The following is a 15303-nucleotide window of genomic DNA, read 5'->3' on the forward strand; positions in this document are numbered from 1 at the left end:
TCAGATTGTCCTTTAACCTACTTTATCAATTTCAACAGTGGTAGGATCCGCAGTGCATGTTTCCAGCTGCAGTATAACTTGACTCAAAAACCATCTCTTCCTGCTTTCCACTTACTGCTATTAAATCGTCCAAATCTAATGTGGTTTAGGTTTGGCTGCCAGGTTTATTTTTTGTGTCTTGGAATTACATATTTCTCCTGTATCCCACCCTTACTGAATGGCATTTTAGTCTGATAACCTTGCTGTTGAAGCGATCTTTTCCTGTTACTAGTGCTATTTTTAACAGCTACTGTGTAAATCCTGGTTGTGTATTAAACTTTGAACTAGAAGTAGTCATAAAAGCCAAAGGAACCAAAAACTACAGTGACAGCTGTATGCAGTCACTTCATGCACCTGTGGCTGCAAACCGATGCGTTTGTAACTCCTGCTTCTCCGAGGGTTCGTGCACATGCGTTTTGGCCAAGCTGGGTTTAGTTTTGTGCCTCTCCCTTGTAAAGCTGCCATCTCGGTCCCGCTAGAGGGCATCTCTTCCTTCAGTACGTGCTTATGCTGCCTGATTTCGAGGGAATCCATTTTAAAGATTGAGTTGCATTGAGAAGTTAATAGATAAGTAGCTCTGCCACAGACACTTGTGTGTTAAAGTTGGGTTGTTTTCCAAAACAGATTAGACTTTTAGCAGTGTTTCTCTTGTTGTCAGGACTTGTTCCAACTGTGACGGCCATAAAATGAAAGTTGGAAGTAGAGAGCAAATTGCAAAACCTTTTGTATGGTGTGTGGTTTTTAGCAAAGTAGAGTATGCTTTGGTCACAGTTACTGTACAGGAGAACAAACATGCTTTATTCAGTCTTCTACTTGGCGCTGACTTTTTTTGCACAGCAGATCACCTCCCTACAATAAAGGCCCATATTTATTTCCTGCCTTTTTTCCCTGTGCAAAGTAGTGTGGGGGCCACCTCTGTTGCAGGTCTATAGAAACAGCTCTAACCTTTTTTTTAGTTGCTGTTTAAAAAGAACAATTGTTACTGTTACGCTGTGCAGGTGGGGCTGGATGGCAGTTACTGGTTCACTAAGGACTGCGGCTGTGTCAAGCCCATCAGAATTTATCTTATAATCATCACTAAGTTGTTGCATTCACTGATTACATAAAAGTAGCATTGTCAGACTTGAGACAGTTATGTTCAGTCACTCCATAGACTGGCATGACTCAATTCTAGTTGTTAACCCTCCAGTATAAGTCCCTTAACTGGCTGTTGTTTTTCTGGGGCTTGGCTGGCAGAAGGGTAGGCTTGTAGCAACAAGTCACTGGGAGGTGCCACCTTGTGCTGCACCAGATTTATTGTTAACAACATGGAATCAAGTGAGGTTGCTGGACATGTTGGCAAGTTCTTGGAGAGGTATTGTGAATGGTCTTGTGGGAGGTATGAGCTGGTTTGGCAAAAGAGAAATTAAGTTTTCTCGGCGCTTACGACAGCAAGAACTCCTTGCGCACAGAAGCTGTGACTGCTTACACGGCCACAGTCTGTGTGATTTCTTTCCATTATGAAAAGGTTTTTCGGTGAAGCTGGAAATACTGCATCATTAACTTTGTTTCTGGTGTGATCGCTTTCAGGACTTGCCTTAGTTGACAAAGTATGTTTGACTTTACCTGAATATAGACAATAACAAGGGTGATGAATATTATGAATCATTCGAAATAAAATTTTTAAAGGAGAACTGTATTTCATGTTCTTTCCAGATGAAAGACTCCACATAGGCTTTTTCTCCTTTAGTGCATAGTGTAATACAGGGCTTGGGGGGTAGAGGAAGATCTATCTGTGTGATAAGAGGCAGTATTCACCAATAAGAATAACTGTTTAGAAGTTACCTGTAAGTTAAGGTTTTCTTCTGTGTTTTTTTAATAGTCTAGGTCAAGAGAAGTTATGTTCTCAGAACTTAAGCTGAGGTATCTAATGTTCCTGAAGGGAGTTTCAAAAGTAGATGCTGTCTGTTTTGCAATTGAGCAAGGATATTTCAGATTTCTGCTTCAAATCTACACCTGCAGAAAATAATTTTCTAGTGTCTTTAAAATCGTATTTTGAGCTTTTTTAACGTGCAGTTTGGGTTTGAAATGCACAGTAGACTCTCAAGGGCTTATGAATTTAGTTGAGGGGGGATGTATTAGTGGTGGCAGATTCGAGATAGAACACTTGGAGGGCACATAGTATAATTAAGAATAATTTGATAGTTAAAACCCTCTTCAAGCACAGTCTTAATGTTCTATAATGTCACATAAGCTCAGAAAGCTCAGAAAGCTGTGCATAAGTACTGCGTGTTCTTATAAATAAATATGTTCAATAGCCTGTTTTGTAAAAGTTCCGAGAGGGGAAAAAAGCTCTACATTAGGTAGATGTTTAATGTTACAGTGAACTTAGTTGTAGTTTGACTTTTTTCCTAGTGCATTTTCGTTAGCTCTTTTCAAAATAACTCTTAGGTTTCATCTTCATGCAGGAAGGATTGCTTTATTGGAAATTTACACTCTTGATAGTTTGTTCATACTTGTTTTAAATTTTTCATGAGACAGATTGGATGTCTGAAGGAATAATGCTTATACTGGACCATTTTTAAGTTGCTGGTTCTTCTTTCCTAGTTTCTCTTAAACCTGGTCTTGGTTAGAGTCAGGTAGTAAACCAAAAGAACCTTTGCAATACCAACTTTGAGTTTGTCTTTCATTGTAATTTCAGTCTTCTCAATGTGCTAGCATATAGATTTTATTCTAGAATGACTTGGGAGTAAGAACAGCAGCTCCACGGTAGTAAAGTATGTCAATGTCCAGCTCTCTTGCAGAGTCATATAGCTCACTTGCGCGTATAGTTACATTTTGGGGTGATGCTGAAAGCTTTGTAGCCTTAAATCTCACAGAATAATTGGCAAAGCTTTCTTTTTCATTTCAATAAAGTAGTGCCTATTTTTACGAGAATTGAGTACTGCCCTTGTTTTCCAGTGCTTTGAAGAGTTTTTGTGGAATGTTTTCCCCATGATAATTTTCCTGTTAAGCTTTATAACAGAAAATTGGAATGTGCTTGTACTTTATTTCATTCTTTTGCCTTGGGCTTATGTATACTGGTCTTGGTGACTATTACATACTTTTTTTTCCCATCCTTAGTGCACAGTGCTGTGGTAAACAGTCTTTCCTTTCACCCCTCTGGAAACTATCTGGTTACTGCTTCCAATGATTCAACTCTTAAAATTCTGGACTTGCTAGAAGGAAGACTTCTGTATACTCTTCACGGTCATCAGGTGAGACAAAACCTTTTATACAGTAATGTGCAAACCCATAACAAGCTGGGCAAATCTGTACTTGAGCCTTTCATTCTTCTTGGCCAAAAATTTTTTGAAAACTTCCTTGTGTAAGGTTAGGATGATAATACTACTAATAATCTTTGAGATCATCACTGTTTTGAAAGGAAGGTATATGGGGAGGGAAGGAGGCAAGGCAGGAATGGAGAGGATGAGAAAGCAAGACAGAAAGGGATGCAAGTGTTGAAGATGCAAGTCTAAGACCTAAGGAGCAGAGTCAGAGCTGCGCCCTAGATTCTAATCCTGGGTCTGTTCTGCACTCTCTCTACCGCAGCTCTGACTGTCTCTTTCTCTGTAGTGGTGCAAATAACACTTGGCCTCCTGACAGAGGTGTTGTGAAGATAAATGCTATTCACCTGACAGGAGACTTAAGAACAGTAGTGGTAAAATGGAGGAAATACATTTTGGGATGTGATTTGGGAACATGTTTCCATTTTGTTAATGGGCTGAATTAAATAATTGAAGGTGATAAATGCTGCTGGTTGGTTAAATTTGACTGATTGGCCTATTAGTATTATGCTGCTGGATGTGTTGCTTATAAGGTTAATTATATGAAAGCTTGGAGCTCTCTTTTTAATGTTAAATGAAAATAAATAGACTAATTTCATTGTCTGTGCTGAGTAGAGCTCAAAGGCATCAAAAAGTAGACCTGCTTTAAAGGTTCCCTTTCTAAAGGGACAAAGAGAACAAAAATTATTAACCCACTTGTCTCCTTGTTAAAATGAGTCTGAGTCTTAAAGCATCAAAACTAGCTGGGGAAAATCACAGCCTGAAGGTGTTGGGGATGGTGGGGATGGTTCTGGGCAATGATGGTAGCTGTGTAAGCTGCAAAACTGGTAATTCTGGCTTCTTGTGGCTTTTAGCCACTGCCTTGTCTGATGTCTAAAAAAGGTCAAATTTGTTCTGTAACTTCTCTTTTGCTGTGTATTAATGAACTTTTCTCCTCGTTTGTAATATTAATGGAAAAATTGGGACAACCTTATACTTAAAGCTTTACTTCATGGAAAGATCTGATTAAAACTGACCAAAGAGTTCAAAGGCTGAAAAGAATGGAGGGAAGATAGCAAATGCTAGTTATCCTGACACGTAAACCTTAACTGCATAAAACTTTCTTACTTTGAAAACTGGACTAAGTGGATACTCCTATCAGATAGGGGCTGCAAAGCTTCTAACTGTTGTCTTAATCTTGTTTTCATATGTCTCTTGTGTTAGTTTGCCAAGTAAGTTCTTAGCAAGTGGCTTCCTGGAAAAGAGTAAGTGTGGAGGGACAGTGGATCTTTACACATTTTGTCCTTCCCTTGGGAAGGGATGCGCCTGGTTATTGCTCAGCAGGAGACTGAACCTGCTTTCCATTTTCCTCGCTTCTGAGCTGTAGGCTGCTCCTCAGAGTGCAGTGGCACAAAAAAAAAAGGTTTAGTTTTGAATGAGTGTCCAAAACTAATTATGGTGATGAAGGTCTTCAGAATTAGACAATAGAAAGTCCCTTTAGGCTGATGCTGTACTTAACTCAGGGCTTCTACAAAGCAGTTGGTTGTGAATCATCTGTTCGGAAATACAGTTAAAGCTCTGTGTTCCCCTTCCCCCTCCCCCCCACTGTTTCAGATCAGTAAGAAAACGTCTGCCACTCTCTCCTAGGTATCTAAGTGGCATTGGAAATGCTTTGACACTAGCACAGCTGAAAAGGTAGTTGCCATTGTGGGATTACACTTCCTTCAGTTTGGAAACAAGTATAAAAGTGGCTGGTAGTGCTTTCTGGTTGTCTTTAAGGGTATTGCACAGAGATGGGTGTGGAACCACTCCCAGCGTAGTCCGGGCTGGTATTCCCTCTGCTGGCACGTGCTGTATTGTTGCGGGTTGGTTATTTTGGTGTCTTAATTAACAGATACCTCACTTTTCCACTAAAAGTATGTGATAACCTGTGCTTCATTCACAGTAAGCCACCAGCAGTGACAACAGTCTCTGCTTTCATTAGAAGCTGCTGGGGTGTATTCCTGCACTGGCTGCTTCTATAGCCTGCTCTGCTCATAGATAAACTCTGGCTACTTAATACTTGAGGGGTTTTTTCCTCTCTGTTCTTGTCGCGATTTCTTCCAGTATCTCCAAGTGGCTAAAAATGAAGTAGGTGTGGATTTTTTGGTCATTAAATAGATTTGCCTTTTTAAGTGAGAGCTATAGTTTAGCCACCAAATGAACAGCCTGTTCCGAAGACATTCTTGAATTGTGACTCTGTGGGCAAATATGCTGGTTGAGACTTTTTTCCTGCTCTGACAGCTGACTGCTGTTATGTTGTTCTGGGAAGGCTGAATGCAAGTGGACACTTGAGGGGAAAAAAATCCTTTAAGGTCCTGTAGACATACTTTGACGCAAGTGCTGGAGTGCCAGGAATTTGTTAGCAGCTGATTAGCTGTAGTTTACATAGGGAGGATTGCCAAGTTTACATTGCTGTCATTAATTGTAATGTATCAGAAGGATTGTTAGATACAGGAGTTTGCAACTCAGAGCTGACATCTTGCAGCTGCAGAATATCATTCTGTATTGTGCTGCATATTTTAGTTCTGGAGTGCTTCAAGCTGTGAAGTACTCTTGCCTAATTCCACAGAGATGAGACAACAGGTTGGTATGTGGATCCACCTCTGGCACTTGATCATTGTTGAGGGACAGAATGTTTTGGGGCCTGTAAGTCACCTCTGGAGAGTTGCTAGAGGAGAGCAGGTATGTACATAGTGCTTGTTTGCCCTTTGGTTACAGCATTTCCAGACTGACTTCCTTAGTGGAATGAAAGTTCTCACTAAATATTTAGAAAACATCTGCATGGTTATATTTATAAGTAGGAAGACAGAAAATGGAGTTATAATTCTCCAAGCAACCTTGACGTGAACCATGAAGTAGCTGCATTCTCCCTACCTGGGTGGCACAAGTGCTCTCTGCTTGCAGACTAAAGAGCAAGATCTTCTGAGCAGGTGCCCACGAGTCAAATGTGCTCCTTTACTATCTGCTGCCAGCTCAACCTAGGTGACATTAAACGTCTGTGCAGGCCTAGCGCTCTTTGAACAGTGTGAGGACATCTCAGGGCTTCACAGAACTAGACTAGCAAAGGGAGAGAAGGGTGAGTTGCAAACAACAAGCAATTGCCTTTAGATTAGCATTTCTGAGTATTAAAAGGAAATAAGAATGCTCTATTCTTCCCTTTTTTTTTTTTTTTTAAAACTGAAGCTTTCAGGAGTTAAAAAGCTGCTGAAGATTCAATTAGAAGGTGCCAGTATAAATTCCCTATGTTAGCTGTAGCCCTTACTGGTGAAGGAAAGTGCAGGCGTGACAGTGTTGCTCTGTACAGTAATACAGGAATTTTTCAAAGCTCAGTGGACTGAGAATCCTTGTGACTTCTTGTCAGGGGTATTATGCATGAAAACATCCCTTGTTGCCATTGCTGTCTCTGTCCCCTCTGCTTTTCTTTTTTGGTTTTCTTTCCCTCTCCCTTTCTCTCCTTTATCGCCCTCATTGTGCAGTTTCTAGGAATCTGCCCTCTTTATCTAAACATTTTTCTTACGCTTACTGTTGGAGATGTGGATTCTTTCCACTCCATCCCCACTCGAGGGATGATATGCTCAGCTCTGTCCCACACCTCTTGGTTTGCCAAAGTGCAATACCTGGGCTGACACCTTTTTCCCTCTCCACATTGTGTTTAGGGTGTCTGGTGTTTGTAAAAAGGCAACAAACATCCATAGCTTTCATAGCTTTTTTTTTTTCCCCTAGCTCTTACCTCTAAGATTTGTTTTTTTGCTGTCTGATTCTTCTGCAGGATACGTGCTGCATCCTGTACCAGATTGTGAAGCAAATGTGTGTTAACTTTTGTCACCTGTCTTGCCCCTTGTCTTTCTTCCTGCCTCTGTCCTCTTCTCTGCATTCAGCTTTCTTCTCCTGCTAAGTATCCTGCTATTGTTTTTCACGTTTTCTGATAAGATTGAATAGGTCTTCATAGCTGTGTGTTCCCTTGCTGCAAGTTCATCATTGATCCTGAGATACAGGCTCAATGCTCCTGCCTTACCAAAAGGTCTGTTAATTTCAGTTGGTCTTCACTGAACTCCTTGCTGCTTCCTCTGCTGCTGAAACAAAGTGATAGGTGAAAGACACGTGACATCCAGCGTCTTCTCTCAGACCCTCTATTTTCTTTGGCAATCGGGAGTGCATTCATCAAGTTTCTTTATCTGCTCTTGGCGTTTTCAAAATTGTCTTGATCACTTATTCTTTGCATCTTTTGCTCTTCTACCCTCTGTCATTTCAATGTCCTTCTGTCCAAGTATGACTTGCCCTCTTCTCCTGTGCCATGAAGCAGTTGAAAGCACTGTGAACAGTAGCAATGACTGCTCTGTTTATCATGTCTTTTATGCTTTGAACTGATCATCCCAGTGTGCTGGTTGCTGCTGGATTTGCTTCTCAGACCTTGTCACCACTTGTATCTCCTTTTTCTCTTTGCAGTAGTTAATCTATGCCAGGAGAATTTGACTGAATGTACTGGCTCATATCTTCCTAATTCTGTATTTCCTTTTGTGGGTAGTGGAAGAGGAAGGTCTCTAACTCAACTATTTGCATCCTCTAGATATGCCTTGTTCCAGCGCTTGGCACCTCCCTTGCTCTCTCACCTGGCTCTTCTCTGGTATGCATTAGTTTCTCACAGGACTTAAAAAGGGAAAAAAAAAAAATCTATTTGTATCCTTTGCATCCTTGACTCCCTTCTCCCTCCAGCTACCTTCCTCTCTGCCTCTGCTTTCATTGTGCAGACTGTGCATCATTAAACTACTCTGATTTATTCCTGGACCCTCTCCAGCCTGACTCTTGTTTCTTCTGTTATGCTGAAGCCAAAATGTTAGCTCTGTTCCTAGCTGAAGCTCCCAAGTCTGTCTTCTCTTGACTTGAATTGACTGTTGGTGTTAGCCCTGCCGTTCTTGAAATAATGTGCTTCTGTCTTCCAGCAGTTGTATGGGGGAGGAAGTGGTGTTCAAGAGGTCTTTCTCTGTGATTGTCCACTGCTTATTATTTATAGATGGTACACATTTGATCTGCTATCTGCATGCAGGTATGACTGTTTGCTCCAGGCATATTCCTATTTCTCCAGACTAAACGCTTGGCCTTTCTCTTAAGTATTTATTTCTGAGAGATCTACTTTTAGCTCCACCTTTGAAAACTTCATTTTCATGGATTCCTGTTGTCTCTTGTCATCCCTGTGTCTGTTACTGATACTGTAAGCATCCTGCCGGTCACTCATTCAGTGTTTTGTAATCTGTGTCCTGGCTTTGCATACCATTTTGCTAGGCGATGAATGCATTCAAGCCATTCAGAATAGTTCTGGACACCTTTTTCTAAGGCCCCAGTTAATGTTTGAGTAAGCTGATCAACCTGTGAATCGCTAGGGCAATAAAGGCCTTGTCGTCACTAGCCTCCTTCTATAGGAAGTGGGAAGACATAGAGAATGTATAATCTTTGTCTCTGGGAGGTAGCCTGCACATCAATTAGGTTGTGTAACGTGCTGTGCCTCACCCGTCTTGCCTATGAGTGCAGCTAGAAGTGGGGTGTCACCTGGCATTTCAGATACCATGGCACGGTTATCTGACCGTGTTCAAATCTTATTCACTGGGAATGCTGCCGCAAAGGACTAGGTTTGATCCTGTTATTCTTTCTGTATGGCTTAGGGTTTTTTTTCTGTTTTGAGTTTCTTTGCTGCACTTAGTGTCTGAGCAGGTTGTCCTTTTCAAGGCTCCCTGGGGCTTATCTCCTTCTGGCCTGGTACTTCTCTTTCGCTTGAGGAGATGAGTTGAATATTGATTAGTGGCACCGTTCTTCCCACTCAGCGTTTCCAGTGGATGACTTTTTGCTCTCTCCTGTACTTTCCCTCAAACTTTCTGCAGCTCTGTCCTAGTATCACCAAAATTATAATTTCAAACTCCGATTTGACATGCACAAAAGCTCCGCAGTCCTCATGTTGTTGGCCTCCTGGGGACTAAATAGGCGCATTCCTTACCACTGACTTGGTGTACCTTGTTGTCCAGCCCCTTCTTTCTGCAGCTTGCTGTTTCATCTAAGGCAAGAAGCTGCAGGAATTTGGGACCTGGTGCTAGCATCTAACACAATGAGGATGCAGAACTGGAACTTCTGAACTCCCATGAAATACTAATAGAAGGGCATTTGTATTCTGCTACAGAAAGAGGAATAAAGTGATCCTTTAGAAGGTTGCAGCATCCCACATGTTCTAGTTGCATGGGAAATAAGCTTAAAATTCTCTGTTGTATAGAAGAATATGCCACTGCTGCTTTTTGACACTTTTAATACGAACAGTAAGTTTAAAGAGAAAAAAAAAATCTGAAGGAAGACTTGAATTCTTCAGTCTCCAACCACATACCTATTGTCGAGGACTGCATCAGAAATCTGTTGGATCTATGCTGTGCCTACCTGGAAGAAATGGGAGTTAGGCTGTGTCACTGGCAAGTGTAGCTTTATATTTTTGTTTTGTGTGTTTAATATAAACTGCAAAAGTATTTGGCAAACTATTATTTTTATGTTGCTATAGCAAACCTTTTATGTCTGGGAAGAGTGCTGTAAGTGTATGTAGCAAAGTACTTTTCACTTAATTTATGTCAACAAATCTGTAGAGGATGTTGTGTCTATAGACTTGTTTGTTCCCCCTCTTTCAATTTATAAAGGTACATTCAGTCTTTGATATCATCCTCTATTTTGGGAGGAATATGTTCTGTTGAACTTGCTGGGTTTTTTTCTGCTTTAGGAAGCCACGACTTTGGAGTCAGTTCATTGCCTGTTTTGATGTGGTTTGTATTGTGCTAAATTTTGTCTAAATACACTGAAATATTTAGACTGATAAAAATAATTTTGTGAAACATTGCTCCTTGCCAGTATTCCTCACTTGTGCTTCTTCCTGAACACTTTGTCTTGATGTCTTGAAAGATTTTTCTGCCCTCCCAACTCTGGTTTATTAGAGTCAGAGTGCAGCTTCTGTATCCTTACCTCTGTTACCTTTGAGCAGTATTCACCACTGTGCAGTTTTCTGGCTTTGTACTTGTTTCTGCCCTTTCTTACTGCTTATTTCTCTTGCGTTTGCATTTACTTTTTTTTGAGAGTCTCCATTCCTGACACTTATGGTTGGAGAGCTGAACTGCTGGGGAGGTGGGTGGGAGTAGAAAGCAGAAGCACACTTTGTCTCAGCTGATTGATGGCAGTGTCTTTGGTTTGAAATATCTGCAGTATTTTATGCTGTGTTAGTTGAACAAGCTTAGTCACACTAATGACTGTGCATGTGTTTTGAAATTGCTGCTACTGGATAATTTCTGGCAAGATCTCTTGAGTGAGATGTTGCTATTAAAAGGCCTCAAGACCTTTTGCAATCACTGCAGGTGAAATGATAATGTGGAAATATCTCAATGTGTTTTAAGGAAGCTAAAACTCTTCACACGGGGAGTGACCACATCAAGGCTCTAGTTTTGCTGGCATAACCTCGTGCCAACATATTTCAAAGCACATAGGACTGTGATACATAGGTTGCAGTGAGAATTGAGTCCTTGTCCCAGATGTAATCTTTTGGTATTTGTGTGCCTTCAGGATTTATAGTGATGAGCTCATTTTTACAAAGAGAAAGAAGGGAAACCAGAAACAAGCTGGGTGTGAGATTTCCATGCGATGCCCCTTGGGAAGATGTGAACTCTTAATAGAATGTCTGTCCTTGCCATTTGATATGGGCTGAGGAGAAGCTTGTTGTCTTCTGAGATATATGATCTTACTTGAAAGCGGATGTCAGGAGGTGTATGTGTGTGGTAGAGTTTTCTCGTGGTTGTGTTTTGGGGTTTTTTGGTTGGGTTTGTGTTTTTTGGGTTGGTTTCAGTCTTCCTCTTAGCCTGTCACTAGTTCAGCTTGCTTTTCCCAGCAAACTTGGCTACAGGCCACAGGCAGCCTCTGGAAATGCTTGTTCCTGTCTCTGCCTGTTTTGGCTTGGGCAAAAGCTCGGGCTTAGGACGGCCTGCAAAGTAACGTGTTCAGTAGCTGCCACAAAAGTTCCCTATCTGGGTTCTCAGCTGTTTATTCCGAGCAGAACAGTTTGTCTGTTGTGCCTGTGCTTGAACACGCTTAACAATTTCCCAGCTCTGTTTGACTGAATCTCAGAATGCCTGTCTCGTGCTTCCCATGTGTGTCTTCCTGTGTGCTTTCTGAGAGGTTGAAAATGTGTTAAAATAGATGCATGGTGTGAAATGTATGCTTTTACTCAAGCAGTGCTTTAGCAGTCAGCACCGTTTAAAGTCTCTCAGAACTGACTGTTGTTTTATGCAGGAAGCTTCTTCAAAATGCAAGTGCCTGAGCTGTATGAAGATGATCCTGGATGCATTAACTCTGGCATCTCTTCTGTAAAACTGCTAAAAGAAAAGCAGTTTAGGTCAGCCTTCTCAGGTTAAATACCCGACAACTAACACAAACTTGTGTAGATCATTAGGCTGTAGCTTAAAAATGGCAAACAGCGGTATTGTAAGGAGTGCCTGCCTATTGGTTGCATTCTCCTGTGCTACTGCAGGTGCCTGTTTGGTTTGAAGCCCCTGTCATTGCCTGGCCACATGCTCCACACATAAGGGGATATGAGGCAGTGGTTCTGTTATCTTTCTGATGCCTTTAGATGTCCTTCCTATGTTGCCTTTGTCCTGCTAGTTGTTATTCAAAGAGAATAGCTGCCTCCTGCAAAACTCTAGATAGTACTGCAGAATACACTACATAGAAGCTAATGTACAAACACAGTATATTCTGCTGATGCTGCTCTGGCTGTTGTTCAGTGACCTGTTCTTTTTACCAGTGCTCCTCAGGTAGCCTTGGCTTTTTCTTCCTCCTGCGCTGAAAACTTTGTGGGCTTTTTGACTGCCAAGTGTCAAATAAAATGAGTAATTGGATTCTGCTCTGAATACTGAATCTTATCCTTGCAGTTATTCTGCTTGTACAGATTTCTTGATGTAAAATGCTTCTAACCTTGGCCAAATTTGTTGATGCAAATTGATTGCTTTGGCTGACACTGGTCAAACATGTTTTGAAGTTACATCATGGTGGATTAAGCAAGAGCTTTAAGCTTTGGGTCTTCTGCAGTAAGCAGTTTGTATGGAATATCCTAGAAATATACAGGTGAGCATGTGATGACTGAAAAAAAAACCCCCAAAAAACCAAAAAAACACTTCAAACCCCAAACCAAACACCAACCAAACACACCTCCCCACACCCCTTTTCCTTTGTGATAGAACTGTTTCTTTCACTTCTTGCCTGTAGACTATTGGCTATTTGGGGTTGGTTTTTTTTATCATCAGTCGTGTGTTTTATGCTGTCCCTTAGCGACAGTTTTGTATTTTCAAAGAAAGGCTGTTGGGAAAAGCATGTGGAGGGTAGACACTATTTTCCATGGTGAATCTGGTGCACACAGTGGTCCATGAAATTTGCTGTCTTGTGGTGTCAGTGCCTTGAAGATTCTGAGTAATGTTTCAAGTTCTGGCCGCTGGAGTTCCATTATTATGTGAAAATCTTGGCTTAGTGCATTTTACTTTCATGGTTCTAGGATTCATGTTGTGAGGAGGAAAATTGTTAGAAATTAGATTCTGAGGGCTTAGCAATTGAAGCCTGAAAGGTGGATTCATCACTCCTCAGATTTGTTTTAAAAAAACATAAGTTTTTGTGGGACATGGTTTATGATTTTTGAATGCTTAGAATTGTCAGTAGTGGGGGTAATTTATGTCTAACAATCTTCTTCAATCTGTATTTTGATGCTGCTCTGCATGTATCTGTGTTTAAACTTCCTTTTCTGCTTCAAAACTTTGTCAGTTGGCAAACTTAAAGACTGCATTTAACAAAACTCAACAGTTTCACTGCTTTTATTAAATGAACGGAAGGTTTAGAAATTTCTAGTTCTGAAGGGAAGGGAGAACGATTGAGAAGGAACAAGAAAAAGCCTGAAGCTGTAAAACTCTGTTTGTTCTTGTCTCTCTCAATGCCACGGATACTGAAAAGTGCTTTTCTTAAACTGGGGCTAAAAATGTGGGAAATAAGTGCCAGCAAGCCTAGCATGTTAAGTCTGGCCCACTTACCTGACAGATAAGAGGTTCTTGAATTTTGCCTTTAGATTGCTGATGTCAAATGAGAAATACCTTGTAAAGCTGTAGTGAATGGAGCTTTATAACCCCTTTGTTTTCTTTCACATTTTTTTAAACCTATCTTTTAAATCTGTTTGCAGGGGCCAGCTACCTGTGTAGCGTTTTCAAGAGCTGGAGACTTATTTGCTTCTGGAGGTTCTGATGAACAGGTATCTGACTAGTTTAATTTGATAGTTTTGTGCCTTGTTACTGTTTTCTTGGCATCTTACTGCTTTCAAAGAGAGAACAAATATTAAAAACAGTGAGAGAGATTAAACAGACTTTTCTTACTGAGGAAGCATTTCAGCTGGGTTATCTGGGAATGGTTATGTACAACAGGAAATATTACTCTCTATACAGCCCTTGTTATGTGCCTTTGAGGCATCTGCAGCTGGGGAGTAAGTTAGATGGGTGTACAAATGGCTGTGCTGAGATACCTTGAATATCATGAGCTATATTGATGGATTGTTGTCAAGGTTTGAACCCAGCTGGCAGCCAGATGCCATGCAGCTGCTTGCTCGCCTGCCCTGGGGAACCAGGGAGAGAATTGGAGGGATAGGGGTAAGGAGACTTGTAAGTTGAGATAAAAACAATTTAATAATTGAAATAAAATAAAATAGTAATGATGGTAGTAATGATAGAGTATACACTGTATGAACATGTGATGCACAATGCAATTGTTCACCGCCCGCTGGCCAATGCCCAGTCCATTCCCAGCTAGTGATCCTGGAGGAGTGAAAACCCCAAAACTGCCATCGTGGAAGAGAGCAAGCTTCCTGGCCAACCCTCACCTATCTACTGAATATGATGTTGTATGACATGGAATATTCCATTGGCCAACTTGGGTCTGCTGCTCTGGCTATACATCCTCCCAGCTTCTCGTGCACCTGCACACTAACAAGACACAAGAAGGTGAAAAGTCCTTGAATATTTTTTTTAGCAACAACTGAAAACATCAGTATATTGGCAGCATTCTTCTCATCAGTTCCCATACTGAACCCCAACCATAGCACAATTATAGCTACTAAGAAAAAAAAATTAGTTCTATCCCAGCTGAAACCAGGACAGCATCCATCCCTTATTTGGTACCATTTAAGTCATGCTCAGGTTCCACATTTTCCAATACATTCTAATTAACCACCACCACTTTTCCTGTCCTTTGGTGTGCCTGGTCTGCCATGGGCTAATTGGGCTAATTCTGGGACACAAGCATAAGTACAAGGGAAGCAGGCAGGGATGCTTCCCCTGAATACTCTTCCGGGCTCCACTGGTCTGTATTTCGTATTCCTTAATGCTCTCCTACTCCCACAGCTCTGTCCTCTCAGTCTTATTTGAGACGCTGTGACTAAGCCATCTCCAGTGACTGAGACCAGATGGTTTTGAGTCTGACAGGACACAAACATAGGCTGCAGGCCTCTGTTAACAGGAGCCTGGTGCAAAGGTGTGCTCATGCTGCAGTTGCACAGCTTTTTGGGTCAGAGTTGGACTTTTCTCTTCTGACCTTGATATGTACACTGGGTTTGAGAGCTTGGGTGTCTTGTACTGCTGGTGAAGGGTTTTTGTGGATGAAGCAGTTGGGGCAGGAAGGGAGATCTCTTACTTTTACTTCTGGTTCTGAGTTATAATCCAGATTCACTTTTCTTTAAAAGCTGCTGTGTTTTGTTTTCTGTTGTCAGTAGGGGAAAGCAAGAATGTGCCTGGTATGTCTGGACCATGTTGAAATGACTTGCTGGGTTCTCTGTGCAATGTGTGTTTTCAGTTATATACGTTGAGGAGGAAACCAATCCTAGGGTTGTAGCTCATGACAGTTTCAT

The 15303-nt window shown here is 41.2% G+C and overlaps 1 protein-coding gene across 2 annotated transcripts in view; it reads left to right on the top strand.

Annotated features, from left to right (window-relative positions):
• Positions 1-15303, top strand: part of POC1A (POC1 centriolar protein A) — a 58214-nt gene that overhangs the window by 10717 nt on the left and 32194 nt on the right. For both annotated transcript variants that reach the window (XM_086469992.1, XM_086469993.1), the window contains exons 7-8: positions 3142-3275; positions 13591-13659. In XM_086469992.1, coding sequence (XP_086326118.1) covers positions 3142-3275; positions 13591-13659 — 203 coding nt within the window. The remainder of the gene's footprint in view (positions 1-3141; positions 3276-13590; positions 13660-15303) is intronic.

Source organism: Leptosomus discolor, chromosome 9 (genome assembly GCF_034619465.1).
Source record: "Leptosomus discolor isolate bLepDis1 chromosome 9, bLepDis1.hap2, whole genome shotgun sequence".
NCBI classification, from domain to species: Eukaryota; Metazoa; Chordata; class Aves; order Leptosomiformes; family Leptosomidae; genus Leptosomus; species Leptosomus discolor.